At 38.9% G+C, this 18206-nt stretch overlaps 2 protein-coding genes and 1 pseudogene across 3 annotated transcripts; 1 reads left to right on the forward strand and 2 right to left on the reverse strand.

The window, feature by feature from the left end:
* The first annotated feature begins 1915 nt into the window (after nucleotides 1–1915).
* On the forward strand, nucleotides 1916–2971 carry LOC113777930 (annotated as a pseudogene).
* A 3466-nt stretch (nucleotides 2972–6437) lies between these two features.
* On the reverse strand, nucleotides 6438–8619 carry LOC113777923 (protein SHORT-ROOT). The gene has a single exon (XM_027323157.1). It carries the CDS (start codon nucleotides 8319–8321, stop codon nucleotides 6801–6803), a length of 1521 nt encoding a protein of 506 aa, XP_027178958.1. The 5' UTR covers nucleotides 8322–8619; the 3' UTR covers nucleotides 6438–6800.
* Nucleotides 8620–11666: 3047 nt separating this feature from the next.
* Nucleotides 11667–17589, reverse strand: LOC113778190 (peptidyl-prolyl cis-trans isomerase CYP65). 2 transcript variants are annotated; one of them, XM_027323499.1, is made up of 11 exons: nucleotides 17121–17589; nucleotides 16975–17037; nucleotides 16734–16837; nucleotides 15224–15315; nucleotides 15049–15138; nucleotides 14872–14947; nucleotides 14427–14791; nucleotides 13697–13953; nucleotides 13306–13594; nucleotides 12870–12980; nucleotides 11667–12771 (listed from the first exon to the last, which is right to left on the reverse strand). In XM_027323499.1, exons 1-11 carry the CDS (start codon nucleotides 17246–17248, stop codon nucleotides 12562–12564), a joined length of 1785 nt encoding a protein of 594 aa, XP_027179300.1. In that variant the 5' UTR covers nucleotides 17249–17589; the 3' UTR covers nucleotides 11667–12561. The 2 variants fall into 2 exon arrangements, with proteins under 2 accessions (XP_027179300.1, XP_027179301.1); XM_027323500.1 differs by having other exon boundaries at nucleotides 12632–12771; nucleotides 12870–12931.
* Between the last annotated feature and the right edge of the window lie 617 nt (nucleotides 17590–18206).

Consider the following 18206-nt stretch of genomic DNA (forward strand, 5'->3'; position numbering starts at 1 on the left):
ATTTAGATGCCCAAGATGATAGATTCAAACGCTCCCTAAGGGCTCAACCCTTTCCGTTTCCAAAAGAAAATTATTTCTGAGAATTAATTTTATATACACTGATAATAAATATATTATCGTGATTGGATGCATGATATATCATATGAGATCTTCAGAGCCACTTTTTCAGTGCTACTTTTATATTTATACCAAGTGTCTTATTTATTTAACTTGTCATGTGATGTTTATTTAAATTTTTTCTACCATTACATGATAAAGTAGGATTGGCACTGAATTTAGCGCCGAACAGTGATATAGAGAATCTCAACTGATGATATATATGTAAAATTTGAACTTTAAATTTAAATTTAATTTAGTTGTTATACATCTAATGCTGACAGCGTATGTTTTGGATTTAAGCGAGGAAAATGAAGAAAAAGAAATAAAATCAATAGCGATTACTTGAAACTGTTGTTGCTGCAACTATCGCTTTGAGAGATCCTCAAGAGCTTTAAATGGAAAAATAAGTAGTGTTTTTTCCATCTTTGTTGACAGGAATTGGGAAAATGGTCAATTTAGTTCCTAAACTTTTTTTTCGTCGATTTAGTCCCTATATATTATTTGTAGCTAATTTAATCCTTAAATTTATATTTCGGTTCCAATCAAGGAACTCAGTGGCAACGCCACCGCATAATTTCCATCATACTCCTAATCGAGAAACCCAAAAGGGGTATTTTAAGGACTTCAATGTTGGGTTGTAACTAGTCAATACTGGGATCGTTGACAGATGAGTAATTTTTTTTTCCAACCCAATGTCACACTAAGGGCCTGTTTGGAACTTGAGTTTTTACTCAAGTTTGTTTTATACTAGTTTTTTACCAACTTTAACTACAGTAATTTAAAAAAACTTCTCAAAGTTTTTCACTTACACATTTCAAAATACCCAAAACACAAAAAAAAAAAAAAAATTTCCTTCCCCTTTTCTTCTTCTTCTTCCCCCACCCCAACCCACCACCACCTCTGTCGCCGGCCACCACCTCCGTTACCGTTCCGGCGCCGATCACTTCTCTTTACTCTTTAGGTGTCGGTTTTCTTTTTTTTTTTTTAATTAGAAGGGGCCGATAAATACTCCTTTGTGTAAGAAAAATCCAACCATGAGAGGAGACTGTTCCTCCTTGAGGACAATACCAGGCAATTCGCTCATACCCATGACGGCAAGCAACTCAATGGTCTCCTTATCGACCTCAATCCTGTCGGTCTTGATCGCGGATTCTTCAGGAACGAAGTCCATGCGGCGCTCTCCCTCTTCCTCTTGAAGCTTGAGCGAAATACTCCAAACTAGACCCTTTTGGATCCGTTTCATGAGATGGGTGGAGAACCCGACGATCTTGTTTTTGGAGTCTTTTTGATGGGATGATGGCGACTTCGCCAAGGACTTTCTTGTTGGTGTGGAAATCTAGCGTCAACTTGGAGTAGTAGCGCTCGATGACTTGGCTGGAGGACTTTTTTACTGTCTTGGTGCGGACGCAACCCATTTCTCGGTTGGCTTGTTTTTTGCAGCCTGGGCGGCGAGGGGAGAGGGTGTTGAGGGCGAGGGAAGCTGCGGAGAGCCGGGGGAAATATGAGAGTTGCTGAGGCTCCCGGTGCCGGTTTTCTTGGGGAAAGGAGAAGAAGCGGGAAGGGAGGAAGGGATGAAGGAAAAGAAAAAAGAAAGAAAGGAAAAAAAGGAAAAAAGAAAAAGAAAGAAAGAAAATGAAAAGGAAAAAGTTTTTCATCTTATAAAAGTTTTTTTACAACTTCTACTGTGATCTACAGTAAAGTTTTAGACAAATTTCCAAAAAACTCAGGTGCCAAACAGGGCTTAAGTATGCATGTATGGCACCGTCCTCCCGCCATGAACCCAAACTCAATCAAGAAACCCAAACTCACTTCCGCCATGAACCACCGCCACCGTCCTCCCGAACCAGCTCCAGTAGCTTCACTTCCCTCCCCGATTAGCAATCAATTAGTAGTCCAAATCTTCAAGAAAACCACCCGATTCTTCATTTCACATCCCTTCACCTTTATCTTCCTCATCTATCTCGTTTTCGCCTTCTGTTTCAACGTCGAGAAGGGGGTCCACTACCTCATCTCTTCCATCAATGGCGACCCTTCTCTCAAGTCCCTCGTCTCCCATCTCAACCTATTTGGCAACCAACAATACCACCACCACCACCACCCTCACCATATTCGCCGCCGTCATCACACCTTTGACGAAGACTTCTTCTTGGGTGATTCCGATTAAGCCCACTCCATCTTCAACCTTTGTGATTCTCTCCAATTTCAACTCCAATCTAGGGTTTTTCGCCCGACCCCATTGTGGACAATGGTGTCTCTTTCGCAGTACGGTCTGGTGTGGTTGCCTTTATACACCCTCCAGAGCCATTAGAAATTCCTTAAGAAAGCGCCTCGTTACATCCTGATGCTAATGATTCCACCAAGGATTCAAATGCTGTTGTTGATTTACACTTCTTGCTAGGGGGTCTTGAATTAGGCTGATGCGACACCACAGCATTGATATACTTTGTTGGGATTTTATCAGTTGCATATGGGTACGCGATCTTGGCATTCTTGGTTACTTACAGCTGGGTCAAAGGAATTGTATTTTATCAGGTTGCGAATGATTTGTTAGGGAAATCCAAGAACTTTTTCAAAGCTATTTGGGATGGATAAAATTTGGGGATAAGAAGGCTGTTTGGATTTGTTTTAATGAGATGGGCTGTAAGGGATGCATTGGCTCAACTGATAGGGATATATTTTTTTTGGGCAAATGGATGATAAGTGTGAGTTTTTCAAGTTTTTTATGAGGATGAAATTGATGCCTTTCTCTGATGTCGTACCGTGGGTTTTGGGGCATGAGAGAGAAAGAAAGCTTGGGGTTTATGATGTCCTGGTTCTTGGTGGAATTGGGTGTGTCATTTATTTTTACAGATATGTGGGTTGCCATTGTTGACTAAAGGAAGAGTGGGAGGGAGGTAGTCCCCAACATTGAAGTCCCTAAAATACCCCTTTTGGGTTTCTCGATTAGGAGCATGATGAAAATTATGCGGTGGTGCCGCCGCTGAGTTCCTTGATTGGAACCGAAATATAAGTTTAAGGATTAAATTGGTTACAAATAATATATAGGGACTAAATCGACGGAAAAAAAAAGTTTAGGAACTAAATTGGCCATTTTTTCACAAGAATTAATGATATATCTTCGATCAGACAGTACTTAACTAGTATGGTAGATTCTGACAAGAAAAGCAGAATAGCTGTGTGTGTGTATATCCTTATACTATATAAGAATGAGTTTAGGGCAAAGATTTCAACCGCAAAGATGGGGCTATTTTGGGAATATGAGAGTATTTAAAGTGCAATTGGAGTATTGAATATGAATCATTATAGCTAATTTGGTTATTTAATAATTATTTAAATGTCCTCTTAGATATTTAAAGCTAGGGGTAAGTTTAACATGTGACCGATATTTGATTGAACATTGGGTACAATTGAAATCAACTTGTGTTTTAGTAAAATTACATAAAAACCCTTATAATCATTTAATTGTATTGATATTCAAGTCTCTTAATTTCTTAAAGCCTTTCTCATCAGTCATTTGCAAACTTATGATATATAGATGTTAAGACACAATTAATGCTGATTAGTAGAGAAGTTTGGTTTCTTGGCCGTTGTCATAGTAATCCCCATCTATTCAAATTCATTTCATTTACTTATAACTTCGTTCCATTACAATCATATAGTCTATTGAATTCGGATGTTGCTATATTAGCTACCCCTCTTTCCCATTTTGCAGCATCTTTCTCAATAGGTATGTTTTCTTTAGGTAATCTACTTTTTTGGTTGTAAGAAATATGTGATCTTGCAAGTTGTATATGCAATACTTCTTTTAGTGTTTTAATTCAATTGTCTATGTTAGATAGACTTGATAGGGAGGAGATCACATTTATTAATTGTTATTTTTGGTTTAAAATAATTTTATCATCATAAATTTTTTCATTTATAGATTGCATCTACTTCTTTTGTTGTTTTAACTATTAGTTACTGTAATTTTCAAATTGTTTGCTACTTTATTGATGATTCCATTTAGACATTTTTCACTTCATTTGATTTCCCAATATGTTTAACCATCTACTTAAAAGTATGTACTTCATTACTTTTAATTCTTGAATTGAGTGGATTAAGATGTTTTTTGAGATAATTATTTGTCTAGATTAGTGTGTTAGTTATTGTATATTTTCGCAACTAGGTCAAAAATTGATGTTTTGTAACTGTAACCCCTATCGAGAAGGAGATGCTTTGCTATATGTCCTAAATCATACAATAAATCATAATTGATTGATTCGTCAATGTGGAGGTTTCATGATGATATGTCATTGGAATCAATATAAATTCAAGAATTTGGCTTGCAAGAACTGAAATTCCACTGGCAATAATTTCTTCAAGAATGCTAACTGTTCAAATCTCACTTATATGACAAGATAATGTGGTGGATTACCCTCATATCAAGATCAAATTCAAACTAAATAACAAATTTTAATATCCCTAAAGTGCATGAGCAGATATAAGTAGATATTTTATTTTATCTAATTAAACGCAAAATGATTGATCATATCTTATAATTATATTTCATTGCATATTATATTTTTTGACTCAATATGTAATTTATGATTTTTCTGTTTAATATCACGTAATAAAAATGTCATATTTCAATTCTTATACTACAAAATACCAAATAATAATTATTAACTATCTTTAATTACAGGTACTAAACTCCCGCGCGTGGCGCGGGCTTTTTCCCCTAGTATATATATATATATATATATATATATATGTACAGATGAAAGGTCATCCCCAAGCAGGATTTGGAGCTAAACGTACAGTAAAAATTTGTGACTTTTACTATCTTCTCCTCCTCATCTTTATAATTTTCACTTTCATTCTGAAAATGAGGGAAAAAAGAGGAGGGGGGAGGGTTGGGCAACGGTACATGTGAGAGGTTTGCCTGACTTGAACGAGAATCCAATCGGTGAGAAGCTCGATCGAGATATCAAAAATTAGCCCTCAATCAGCCAGCCATCAATTGCACTTTGTTGCCAACTTGCATCAATCTGGCCCCATAGACAACCGATCTTATACAACAATAATATTTTTGAAAAGACAAAACCAACCAGAAGAACGAGGAAGAAGAGGCTCTTCCACAGTTATAAAATAGTAATCAACAAGTTAATGGGACCAAGGCCACGCCTTTTTAGAGGCTTAAAACCCCAGATTAAAACCCACGCAGATGACAGAAATTATTGGCGGAAAGGTTTGAAAAGGAAGACCGAAAAGGTAGAAAAGTTTTGTGAAAATGTTAGCGTGGAGGGGGGGCAGGTCTCGTCAAAAGAATGAAAGATTAAGATATGAAATCCTAAAAAGAAGTTCCCACTACTAAATTGCATTTCTTTCTTTTCGTGGGCCAAAAGTACACAACACCACCATAATAAGATGAAAGGGAATTTGGATCGCTGGCAGAGGAGGTGGGAGATGAGATGATGGTGGTGGTGGTGGTGGTGGGGGCCAATCCCATTTCCATCCCACGGCAAAAAGAAAGAAAAGAGGAGCTCTCGCTCTTCCCTGAAAATGATGGACAAAAACATAGAAAAATACGATAAAGAAAGGGAGAGGCACAGACACCGCCCGCCCTCCCTCTCTCCCTCCTATTTGATATTCGTATTACAAACCCATAATTCCACTAATGAATAAACACCTTTTGTTAGATTCCCAAGCATAAACTTGGCCGTCCGGAGATTCTATGGTCCCAACAAAGATGGCGACGACCTTTCTTTCTTTCTTTTTTTTCAAAGTAAACTGAGAAACAATTTCTTTTTATAAAAAAAAAATAAAAAATCAATAACTACCTTTAACACCTCAGAGCTGATATCATCTAAGCGTACCTAATACCAACTCCACCCGGGTTAATTTGGACCCTTAATTGAAAATGCTACAAGCAATTTGATGTCATGTTTAGAGACAACCAACTTTATTTTTTATCAATAAAGTGGTGTGTATGTGAAGGGGTTTTGTCCAGACATGGTTGGGGAGATTGCAAGATGATTTGGAGTTTCATCAACGACGTTATTACAGCTCTTTGTCCCAGCATTTCTTGAATTAACCATAAGGACAATTGATATCAACTATGTTACTCATATCCAAAATGGATAGTTAGACCTGTCATCAATGATGTGACCATGATTGATGATATCTACACAACCAAAGAATGGAATAGTATTACTACTGCCATAAGAGTAATAGTAGTAGCCCAATTATCCAAAAAAAAAAAAAAGAGAGAGGGAGAGCCAGCCTATAACGAACGCATGAATGAATGAATGCAACAAAGCCAGGCGACGATCAAGAAACTTGCACGAGAGATCACAATATATAAACCAAAATAGAAGAGTTTCTTGTAAACAACAAAATAATCACAAATGGTAATAAACTACATGATCAATTAATAAAAAACCATCTTACTCCGCTCCACTGGATTAATGCGAAAAGCCTTGGTGCGTTCTTTCTTTTTTTTGTTTAACTTCATGATCATCATCTTCTTCTTCCTCTTCGTCTTTCTTTTTTTCTTTCTTTCTTTCTTTCTCTGCTCCCAAAAAAAAAAAAAAAAAAACAAATTCACGATCTTCTCCACCCCCAAACTCCACGCCAGGCACGTGCCATAAGACCCCTCTCCCACGTGCGCAGATCACCACCATTTTCCAAAATTTTCTTTAGTGAGAGAGTCACCATCATGATCAGGCCCTCCATGCACTAGCCCAAACCACCGGCTGATCTTTCCAGGACAAGAAAATTCCGGCCGACTCATTGCACTGTGCCATTGACCAACCGTCCTTGTACCTCCTCAAAAGGGCGCGTACATCATCGCACACCTCGTCACTAAACGAAACGGGTCCAAAGCCGGATGCATGTAAGCGATGTGACCAGCGCGTGGCGGTCTCTCGCCGCTCTATCGACTCGGCAGCGGGGCACGCCACGAGGTCAACTATGGCGCGTCCAGCTTGGCGCTCCAACATCAAACGTTCGTTACTCGTTTTCGGGAAACTGTCGTCCAATGATTCGAAGTAAACCCTAAACCATCTCAAACATTCTTGAAAACCTTTGACAAAATCGTAACCATCAAATCCTACATCAAGATCAGCTTCTTCTTCCACAACAGCCATGATCCTAGGCTGCAAACTTCTAAAAATGGAAATGAGAAAGTCCCTACGATTACCGAGCGTTGAAACCGAGTGTAATGCTCCTACGCAGTTGATGGCCAGTGCCTCATCTTCCTTAATATCCAATTCAGATAAATTTAGTTCGGATAAATCGCCTGCATGATGTAACACGTTAAATTTGAAGGGCACGCCCATAAGTCTAGCAAACTTCTCCATTCTACTACCTATCTCTTTCATGACTTTTTGCACGCCCGCGGCTCCTCCTCCGGCGGCGCCAGCCTTGCTGACCACCACCGTCGTGAGGCGGAGATGCGGGGTTTCGTCGCTTCGTGTTGCTAGGGCTTCTAGCAGAGTAGGCCATTGCGTGCAAAACGTGTTGCTAATATCAATTATGTGCAACTTAGGCTCTCCTTCAACAGCCTCCAGGATCGCCCCATTACAAGCAACGTGTCCAAAAGTTGTCCACGGACTAACCTCTTGAAATTTCAGAACCATTTTTCTAGTTGACTCGAAAGAGCAAGTTTTTTCTGACGCAGATACTAAGGCACGATAGCATCGCTCTCCGGAGTCCGTCATGCGGCTGAATAAGGCCTGGAGGAAATAAGAGGCGAGCTTCTGATCAGTGTCGCCGTAGGGTGAGCTGAGCTCATTGAGCATCCACATGAGCTGCTGCACGCGAGAACTGTTCTTATCCGCAATGGCTCGGGCTGTTTCGAGGAGAATATCGGAAGCCCACTTGCCAGAAAACGAAGAAGCAAATTCTTGGTTTATGTCCCTGGCAGGGGAGAAAGAAAAATCAGCTGATTCATAGGGATGGTGAGTGGGGGTGCTGCTTGTGTTAGTGGTGGTAGGGGTTGGGGTGCTTGAAGTTTGCTGCTGATGCTGCTGGTAAGGATTGTAGTGCGGCCTGGAAGAAGAAGAGGAGAAGTCTTCATCATCCATGAAAAAGTTGAAGCATTCTTCTTCTTCTTCTTGTTGTTGATGTTGGTTGTAATGGTGGTTTTGTCTAGAAGATCTAGAGCTGCTTGAAGTTCTGCTGGAGTTGAAGGACTGATCAGATGGTTGTTGGAGGCTGACAAGTCTAAACAAAGTATCCATTTAACAGAAGACAGCACATCAAAAATTAAAACGCCCGTTTTCTTTGCTTTTTTTGAACGAGATTCTGTTGGGAGTATCGGATACGAGGAGCAGATGTTGGAGTTGGTTTTGCGTTTAAAAACGCTGAATTGGAGTAGAGTAGAGAAGAAATGTGAAAGGAGGATCTTCAAGTTGGAGTTTAGCTACTAAGAATTAGTTAGCTTTTCTCGGACATAAACATAATTGGAGAGAGGAATAATATGTTGGAGCAAGGACGGGTCGGGTGGGGAAAGACGAAAGAGAGAGGAGGGGAGAATCTAAGTGATGAGCAAAAATTAGCTTTTCTTCTTTTGGGGAATCGATGATAGGAATGGAGTACAGTAATGGTGGTGGGGTGGTTTCTTTGTTTAATTTCTAGTTTATGTTATTGGAGTTTCTTTTTTGTAAATTTAACAGGGATTTGACTAAAATAGAAATTCTTGGTAAATTAAAACGTAGAAGTGGGCATGGAGTAGATAATAGCATGATGCGTTCTGCTGTGGAATTTATCTGACAAAAGAATAGGAAAAAAAAAAAAAAGGAAAAAACGATACTAGCTAGCAAGAGTCGAGAAATGACCATACCCTCCAACGGGGCTTTAGTGGATTAGCTTTTGATAGCTTAGGGATGGAGTAATAATAAAAATTATTAAGTGGAGCAGGCGTGGGAACTGGTTCTTCGTGGGGAGAGGAGAGAGATAGAAATGGAGAAAGAGACATGAGAAAAGCTGCCGGCGTGCACCATCATCATCCAACCCACCACCATCCCAACACAGCCATACCATTTCTCGCTTCACAATTGATATTCCTTGCCTCCTGATCCCTCTCCAAAGTCTGCCAAAAATTCCCTGCTTTTTCCTTTCCTCATACCGCTTCAAAAACCCACACGCTTGTATCATATAACTATATGTTAAAGTTGGCGTCAAAATACTAAATTTGCATTCTTCTTCTATATCCAGGGCATGCTCCCCATCTTCACTTTTCTCTGAACCCCATACGTATATACTATCATGTTCCATAACCAAGCACACTTGAAACCACCAGGCTACCTAGCTAGTAGGCAGCTGCTGCCTGCTCTAGATAGGTATCAGATATAGATGAATAATAATAATATTAATTGTTTCATTCTTTTTTTTTTTTTACTAACATAATGGGTATCCGGGATTCGACGGAGTAATAATCCGGCCCCGACTAATCCCACTGTGCTTGTGCCCAAACAGAAGTCGAACCGCGACCGCCCGATGCCAGGACCTAAAGAGGCTTCCCCAACACCAGCCGAGCCAACCCTGGGAGCCATGTTAATTGTGTCATTCCACTATTAGCAAATTGTGCAATAGTTGTGCAAGTAGTAGTAGTAGTAGTAAAAGTTAGTTTGATGCGATGAGCTTTGAAGCAATTTCTGTGTTCTGAAATAATTAATCTTACAAATCTTCTGAAAAGAAGCGGTTTGGTTGGTTCAATTTGTGGAATTTGATATGGACGTCATACCCCAACATATCACTTAACCCTTGTTAATTAAGTAGATTAGAAAACTACAAAGTCCACATCTCTCAATGAATATACGAGACTAATTTTACAGGCATTTTATCTTCGCCTGCATCTGCCTTGAGTAAACCAGATGTCTCCAAGATGGACGTTAGTTAGCGCATCACCGTCCACGCTTGTTGTGATGATTCGAGAGTAACGCCTGCGCCAAATTAATATAATCAAATGAACAGGATCACACAAGCTCACTAGCATTGGGTTCAAAATAGGACTAGGAAGTGTTACCTAGAAAAATGAAGAAGGTTAAAATTTTGTAAACAATTTCTAAAAGAGATAAGTACTTTACATAAATATCTTGCCTAAATGTTACTCATTTGACATTTTTCTTGTGGGCTATTTTGTGTGTTTAATGCACAAATTTATCAACTGGAGATCAAGATTCAATGGATTGAAAAGAGTCGAGAAGTTGGAAAGGGATAGTAGAAGAGAATAGGGGTAGAATAAGAAGGAAGGATAGTTTGTGAGGAGTGGAGTAGCTCATACTTAATCCTTTTCTTGACTCCTTTAATTTCGAATTCGTGGCTATATCCATCAATGATTGAAGAAAATTCCACGTTTGGACTGTTGCTGTTCGTTTTCGAGAAATGAGGAGTAGGGCTTGGAGTGGATTCGAAGACAAATTGTCGACCGTGGAAACACAGGGAGAGGGAGAGAGAGAGTGTGTGTGTGTGTGTTGCCCTCTCTTCCACTCTGCAGAGAAAGGACAAGCTGGTCATCGCAAGGGTCGGTCAAGTTCCCAAGAAGAATATCGTTTTGGAGGTGTTCCAAGTACTAAATTCCTTGATTATTGAAAGAGCATATCAAGAAGCATTATTATAATCGCAGCGACCATACACATTAGACCAATATCCTTTTCCTGAAGTAACTCGCTCATGCAAATTGTCATGACAAAAGAGATTTGTAGAGTATATGATCAATGATGATGTTTCAATGGATCTGTTGGTCCTACTGCAATTTTTTCCTTTTAATACTATAACTTAATCTACCTCAAAAGGACATCTCCTTGTAGAATAATGTATGCACAAAACGTCGCCACTCCAAACACGATAATAGTCTTCCTGTGTTGGACTGAAAAGTAGATGTTAACCTCTTTCTTCTTCATTCAAACTTCGAGTAGTTTAATGACTTTAATCCAGTAAGTAAGGTTGGGTTAACAATTTTCTAATCCTTTACAAAAGCCAACAAAGACTGATAAACCAGTCTATGGACTTAGTCCTTTGTCTACCTAGGTGTGTATTAGGTTTAAAAAAAAAAAAAAAAAACACATTTAGACATCACCGGATTTGAGCTCCTGACTTTAGCAGTGATGAAACTTACAAGCTCAAATTCCATGAGGAAACTATGAAGGAATTTGTAGAATGAAGACACTAAAGCACTAAAAATAGACAAGCGTGAATATTTTACTGGTTATGGGTATGTATCAGCATTAACTCTTCTTTGTTTTCAAATCACTCTGCTCGATTTCCCAAAATATAAGAATAGAATGAGAATTGAGCTTGTATTCTTTTCCTTCCCAAAACAACAAAAACAAACAAAAAAAATTCCCAAAAAATAAACCCCCAAAAGAACAAGTTTAGAACCAAGTAAAGCCTTAAATAAATCTAAATACATTTCTGACGAAGAAAATTTGAACAAGAGTGGGAGAAAGCACATATATCTTGAAAACTCGGGACAAACAATCATCCGTCATCAGATATGCAAGTCCACGATTTAATCAATCTTGACCAAAAAAGAGGCATTCTTTTAATTATTATTTTGGGTAGGAAACGAGAGGCAAGTTTAATTGAATCCAAACAATTCAAACTTAAAAGGGTAAGAAATTGTCATACTCGGTCGTATACATCCAATCTCAATGTACATTTGAAGTTGAAGCAACAGCCGAAATACACCCAAGCAAAAGAAGACACAGAAATGAGCCACAGCGACGTACGTCAACAGGCCCCTGAGAACTGAATGATAAGCTTTGCAGAAGTCATCATTTGTAGTACAAACTTTGTAAGACAAGCTCTCGGTCCAGGGCGAGTCAGGTGGCCCACTACCACGGCTTTTGCCACCAATAATGAAAGTATGCACGCAGATGCAGGTTGTGTTCGGTCCATGATAACTGGAACTGGAACGGCAGGCATCAGTATGGGCTCTCAAAGGAGTAAGAAATTCCGAGCGCCATGCTTCCGTGGAATGCTGGGCCAATCATGCTGGTTTCTCATCACCTTTTGCTAGAGCCGCTGTGTGCTTTTTGATGTTTCCAGCTCCATGATGGCCAGACCGCCGCTACATTTTTCAAGATACTCCAGGTCCAGGCTACTAAACACACACAACTGTTTCCACAGATCCCCCATTTATACTTCCCATCCAATTAAATCAACCTCAGCTACTAGAAATGGGAAGCAAGAAATACATTATCAGGACTCCACCCAAAAGTTCCTAAAAACCCATCAAAACTGGGAACATCAAACTAAAATAAACGCCTCAAGTACCAAGGTCTTTATAAACTTTGCTACTACAGATTCTGTACAAATACTCTCAATTGCATCATTTCTACACCATAAAATACAGACTTTCTGCATTTACAGGGTTCAAGTCATCCATTATCCTCCTTGCAGCTAAACTGTATCAACATTGGCTAAACCCATCAAGCAAATTCAGTTGTCTAGGGAGGTTAGCAGTTATTGCAACTCTTACCACAAAGAAAAATCTTTATATTCTCCTGTTGAGACACCCACTTTTCGTTTCTTTGTCACAGAAACCGCGGGTAGACTGCTGTCACCAGCAGTAGTAGACTCAACCTGTGAATTCCTTGCTTTCAAGTACTTCCCTACACCACCACCCAAACCTTGACTCCCTAAAGTTCCAGTCCCTGGATTGCTGTACCATGAGCCAACCTTATCCTGAAATGCAAAGAAATAAATAAGCCATTTAAATAGTAGAAGTGGGGGAAAAAATACAGACGCAAGACAGCTTGAACAATATCAGATCCAGGACTAACATTTTCTTCATCTTCAGCATTGTTCTCATTAGTACTCTTCTTCTCGTCCTCTTCATCAGAATCTGCATAAGGATTCACATATATTTCTACTTCAGTTATCTTGATTTCTTCCTGCAAGGGAACAGGAGGAGAAAGAAAATTAAAAGTCAATGGCAAGGGAAGAATTGCGCCCAAAAAATTTAAACACCGCCTCTTTAGCAGTTTGACAACCAAGATAAACACAAAATAATCAAACAACTGTACAAGTTAAACATCTGACTTTCAAATTCTATAAAAGGGCTCTGTCTTCTTGTTAAAAAAAAAAAAAAAGGCTTTGCCAAATTTGGGACTGGTAATGTTTGGGATACACAACTAAGAATTTAGAAACATATGTTGCCTGTATCACACACTGCAAAAGCTCAGAATGAGTAGGAGACTTAAAAGAGGAACCACTAACCAGAGGCCGGTCATCGTCATCAACAGGGACCTTCTCCATGGCAGAAAGCGTTGTCAAACCTCCTACAACTCCACCAAACACTGTGTGTTTGAAGTTCAAATGATTTGCAGATTTGTACAGGATGAAGAACTGTGAACCATTTGTGTGAGGACCAGAGTTGGCCATGCTAACAACACCCCTTCCAGAATGAAGCAATTTAGAGTTTAGTTCATCTTTGAAGGGCTTTCCCCATATCGACTCACCCCCTTTTCCAGTCCCAGTGGGATCTCCACCTTGAATCATAAAGTTCCTGTATATCATATAAAGCACAATCCTCCTTGTCAACAAGCATATTCCAATCATTAAAGATCTTCTACGCCTAGTTTTGGTGTAAAAGATAAGCTTAGAGTACCTTATATTTCTGTGGAAAGCTACTCCATTGTAATACCCACGTTCACATAAACTGATGAAGTTCTCGCATGTTCTTGGAGTTATATCACAGTGCAGCTCAATATTTAGATCACCGTGTGTTGTTTGCAGGCGAACATAGCCTTTCTTCTTTGGGTTCTTCTCAACTTTGATGTATTCATACTCATTTTGGGTAACAGGATCAAAAGCAGTAGAAGTGAAGGACCGCGAAGCAGCACCAGTGGTAAAACGACTCTTTACCTGGAGCACACAGAAGAACAAAATACTATGTCATGCTGATTTACCAATGATGACTCAACTCTTCAGCTATCATTTGAGTTTTGCCTAATTGTATTTACTGTTGGCAAGAAAAGCATCTGGCATTGAATGATTTTTTTACATTCTTTTTATACCCCAGAAGTAAAACAATGAAAGGGACAATTACACCTTTTTCTGCAATTACTCGAGTCCAATTTTATTGGGTAATTCCAAAGCAACCAAAAAAAAGAGAGTTTTGTTTAGCCAACATCTTAACCTTCGTCACTCTCACAAAACACCCACTAATTGAATGAAAATAGGAAGCTCAGTCTAGACACCTAAGGGTAAAGTTGGGGTATGCTTGTCTTTAAGTAATGGTTAGTATGTTGCAGATCATTCACAAAGAAGACATAAGTATTGTCTGTCAGAACCAAGACTAAAATATCAGGCGTCTTTTCAAATAAAAAGATGCTAACCAGCTTGGCATTCACTGGTGTCCTCTCACCCGCCATGTGCAAAGCTATTCTAGCAGCTGTTTTATCATCTGAAGCAGACTTTGCAGCATTTGCACTTCTTCCATGAACAGAGGCAGAAGCAGCATCCACAATACTATAAGCCTTCTTGGCTGACTCACCATTCCCATTGGACTCATCCTTTATGCGTGACCTTGCAGCCAATATAGCCTCAAGTGCAGCAGCTCTTTCATTTTTTGCCTTGATTCCACCGCCACCATGCAGAGCAATTTCCTTTGCTTGTTCAGTGCCAAGTTCCTTTAGCATCTGCTTGATATCCCCAGTAACATTTATATTATATGTGGGATCTGATTCCATCCTTTTTAATTCTGCAAAAATTGCTTCAAAAAGTGAAACTTGTAGACCCATATAACAGCTAATTGACAAGGACAATAAACCAATATTTCACCTTCATCGTCAACTTTCAAACTATTTTTGACGTGATCAAAATCAAGGAGAGCCCTGCTGTCCAGTGCATTTGGATTCTAAATCAAACAAATCAGGATAACTGTATTACAATCACACTGCCAAATGTCTAAATTAACTGCACATCACTGCCAAGCAGGAGACTTATATTGGAACTTACTTGTATAGTTATTAGGTCTTCCCTAGTGAATGGTTCATCTGTAAGGAGCTCCTTCCAGTTCTTGGTTTTAAGGTTTAGTTCTTTAATAGCCTACAAAATATCTTATGGTAAATTTGTGCCAAGACAACAGGGGATTAACATCAGGAAACAGAAAATGTAGTACAAAAAAAAGTACCTCATAACAGAACACATTCCCAGTAGTCTTCACTGCAACTATGTGTGTGAACTCTGTAAAAACCTTATTCAGCACCGGACAATGATATTCGCCTGCATAAACACAATAATGGATAACACTATATGTGGCATTAAACGCCTGCATTGCTATACCAGATGAGCAAAGACTGAGAAACTTCATGCTAAAAGATGGCTATCATATCATGCAGGTGCATTTACCTGTCCATACCAAATGGAACATGAGAAGTTTAGGTGAAATGGTGGTGCACAAGTAATAATGGAGAACCAGCGATAATAAGAACAAAGATTCGTCAGGATACAACTACAGCGAGAAAAGTTCATAGTATACAAACTATGCGTATATCTTAAGCGCCACAAAACATCTGGTCCTTGGACAAGCATGATTTTTCATGATTATATACGTTATTTGTTTACAACCAATAGCACTGTCAGGTTATGTCACTGCTGTACAGAAAACAGTTTTAGAAATAAAATAAAATAGAATAAAAAGTTTGAGATATCTTCACACTTCTTGCCCCTTCATACAACATCCACTGAGTGATATACCAATCACTCTCCTGCCATTAGTTGATAAATCCACTCCATGGCTTAACTCCAGTTTTGTGGACAAAAACAGAATAAAACACAGATCCTGAACCATGCATAGTAAACTACTTTCGGGTCAATATAATAAGGAACAAAGGATGCAAATAACTGAATGATTCAATTTACTGCCCAAAAACGTAAAATCTGGCTACCAATCAGTTTGTAATTCAGAAATTCATAAAAACTTAAAATAAGAACAATAACGCAAAGGAGAAGTCAATATCCTGAACTTCAGCAAAATCGCACAGGGAAAATATCATCCTAGCTTGCTTCCTCTCCACTTCATGGACTAGCACTAGTAGTTTTCCATATCAGAAGAGCTCTCACTGTATTAGCCTACACTAACTGAAGACAACTAGTAAATCACTGTTATCAACATGCTGAAAGAAATACAAAACCCAGTACCAATGAGAGTAATTTATGCATTACTACCAGTTTCTTGACAAAGAAAGAGATTTGTATCAACTGCACTGTGAATCAGTTTAAATCACAGATTGTATGTACAGAAAAAAAAAATCACCCAAAGTATATGAAATATATGCACCAAAAGAGAAAATGACCCAAAGAAAAAAATGATAGTACAGAAAAATGAAAATTATCAGCTACATGCCTACACCATAAGAAACACAAGGGATGACTTTTAACTAAACAACAGCAAAGGTCAATAAGTTTTGAAAATTGCTTTAGTTCACGTAGAAAAACTTGAAGTCCTCAATGACGGTTGCTGGAGAGTTTCTATATGTATTTTTTTTTAGCTAAAAATGAAGTTTCATCATCACAGATATAAACATTAACACGGTCACGATGTTCAGCACTGAGTAATCAATCCAGGTGCAATTAAACATCTTATTCAAAATATTAGGAGGAAAACTCAATACCAAGACAGCTGAAGAAAATATATTCACCTTCAGCATTCTTATGGAAAGTAAGTGGAATTAAGTCCTCTGGCTTGAGCGGAGCCCCGTTAACTGGATTCTTCCCAAACTTCCTAATGTAAGGAATTATGTTCCTAACGAAAACATCAAAAGCCACATTCCCTTATTGAAATTGACAAGCTTAAATCAAAAAAGTTACGTATTCAAGTAGAGAGAGAAAGAGAGAAAAGAGTCACGACCGAATTAATATAGTGAAAGACAAAATGCTCACATGATGTCGAAGACGTTGCCGTCTTTGGTGCAAACCGGATCCTCGAATGGGGTGAACGTAAGACTGCGATTAAAATCCAACAAATGATTTAGCCAGAAAGAAAAAACAGGTGAGGAGTATGAATGGAAATTAGAAAAAGTACGGACGCGCAGCAATAGAAAGGGAGGCGTTTGAAAGGCGTGCGAATTTCTTTGGATTTTGCACCTCCCCACTCCGTTGCCCATTCCGTCTTCGTTAGGAACAACCGATCTTTGCTGTGCTGTTTCTTCCCCATCGTCCAACTTGTATTCAGCCGAGGTTGAGCTGAATTCAACTGCAGCAGACCTGATTCCTTCCCGAAGGGATTAGGGTTTTTTTTTTTTTTATTACTCTAATTACCACTCCTACTTAGAGAGTTAGAGGTGAGGTGCTTCCTCAGACGAGAAAGCGCGGTTTCTGGATTGAGTTTTATGCGGATCGTGTAAAGATTCTGGGGCTCCTGGGTGGATTGCAAACATCAACTTACAAATTATGAACCTCCCGCTGCTCGTATGATATCCAACTTCAGACCCGGAACTACAAAATCCAATTGCCAAGGCGGTGCTCCGTTATCCTTTTTCATTCCTCCCCGCAGGTCTCTCCCTCGCCCCTTTTTTTTATTATTTATTATTTTTTAACCCCAACTTCCTTCTCTCCGCGATGGCTCAAGAAAGAGTTGTGGGACCCTGGGAAGTGATTGTAATTGACCGGCTGGTAGTCAATATTGACTTTAAATCATCTCATTTCGGAGTTCATTTATCATACAAAATTCAATGCCGTTTCGTTTCTATTGCTATTTTTAAAAATTTTTGTCAAAAAATAGCAGTGTAAAAAGTAATTAAAAAATTAATGTTCTTGAGAAACATAAAAAATTTTCGGTACAAAATCATAATCCAAACAAGGCAATCTGTCTGGCCTAGAGATCAGTACTGTTCGCTCATCTCCACCAGTCGATGGTAATTTGTATCAGAGTATCACGCGAAGCTCGGCATTCTACGTCCCCAGGCATTTTTTAGAAGCAAATTCCCAGGAAATAAAATTACCCATGCTAAAACTAAAAGCTCGCACCGCTCCTCGTTTTGGTATGAATTAATTACATTTGCCTCCCTTATGGTTTGACTAAACTACCATTACACCTCTTGAGGTTTGAAATATTACATCCACCTCAATTTGACTTGATAGTCTAATAACAATCAACCCCAACCCGTTAAAGA

Source organism: Coffea eugenioides, chromosome 7, assembly GCF_003713205.1.
Source record: "Coffea eugenioides isolate CCC68of chromosome 7, Ceug_1.0, whole genome shotgun sequence".
Lineage (NCBI taxonomy): Eukaryota > Viridiplantae > Streptophyta > Magnoliopsida > Gentianales > Rubiaceae > Coffea > Coffea eugenioides.

Bases quoted from the DNA above. Each gene is read 5' to 3' on its own strand.
- LOC113777923 (XM_027323157.1), bottom strand. From the start codon at position 8,321: ATGGATACTTTGTTTAGACTTGTCAGCCTCCAACAACCATCTGATCAG.
- LOC113778190 (XM_027323499.1), bottom strand. From the start codon at position 17,248: ATGGGGAAGAAACAGCACAGCAAAGATCGGTTGTTCCTAACGAAGACG. The intron at 15,316-16,733 runs GTGAATATATTT...GTGTTTATGCAG, and splicing joins TTTCCATAAGAATGCTGAAG to GCGAATATCATTGTCCGGTG. The intron at 13,954-14,426 runs GTTAGCATCTTT...TGTGTGCTCCAG, and splicing joins CACCAGTGAATGCCAAGCTG to GTAAAGAGTCGTTTTACCAC.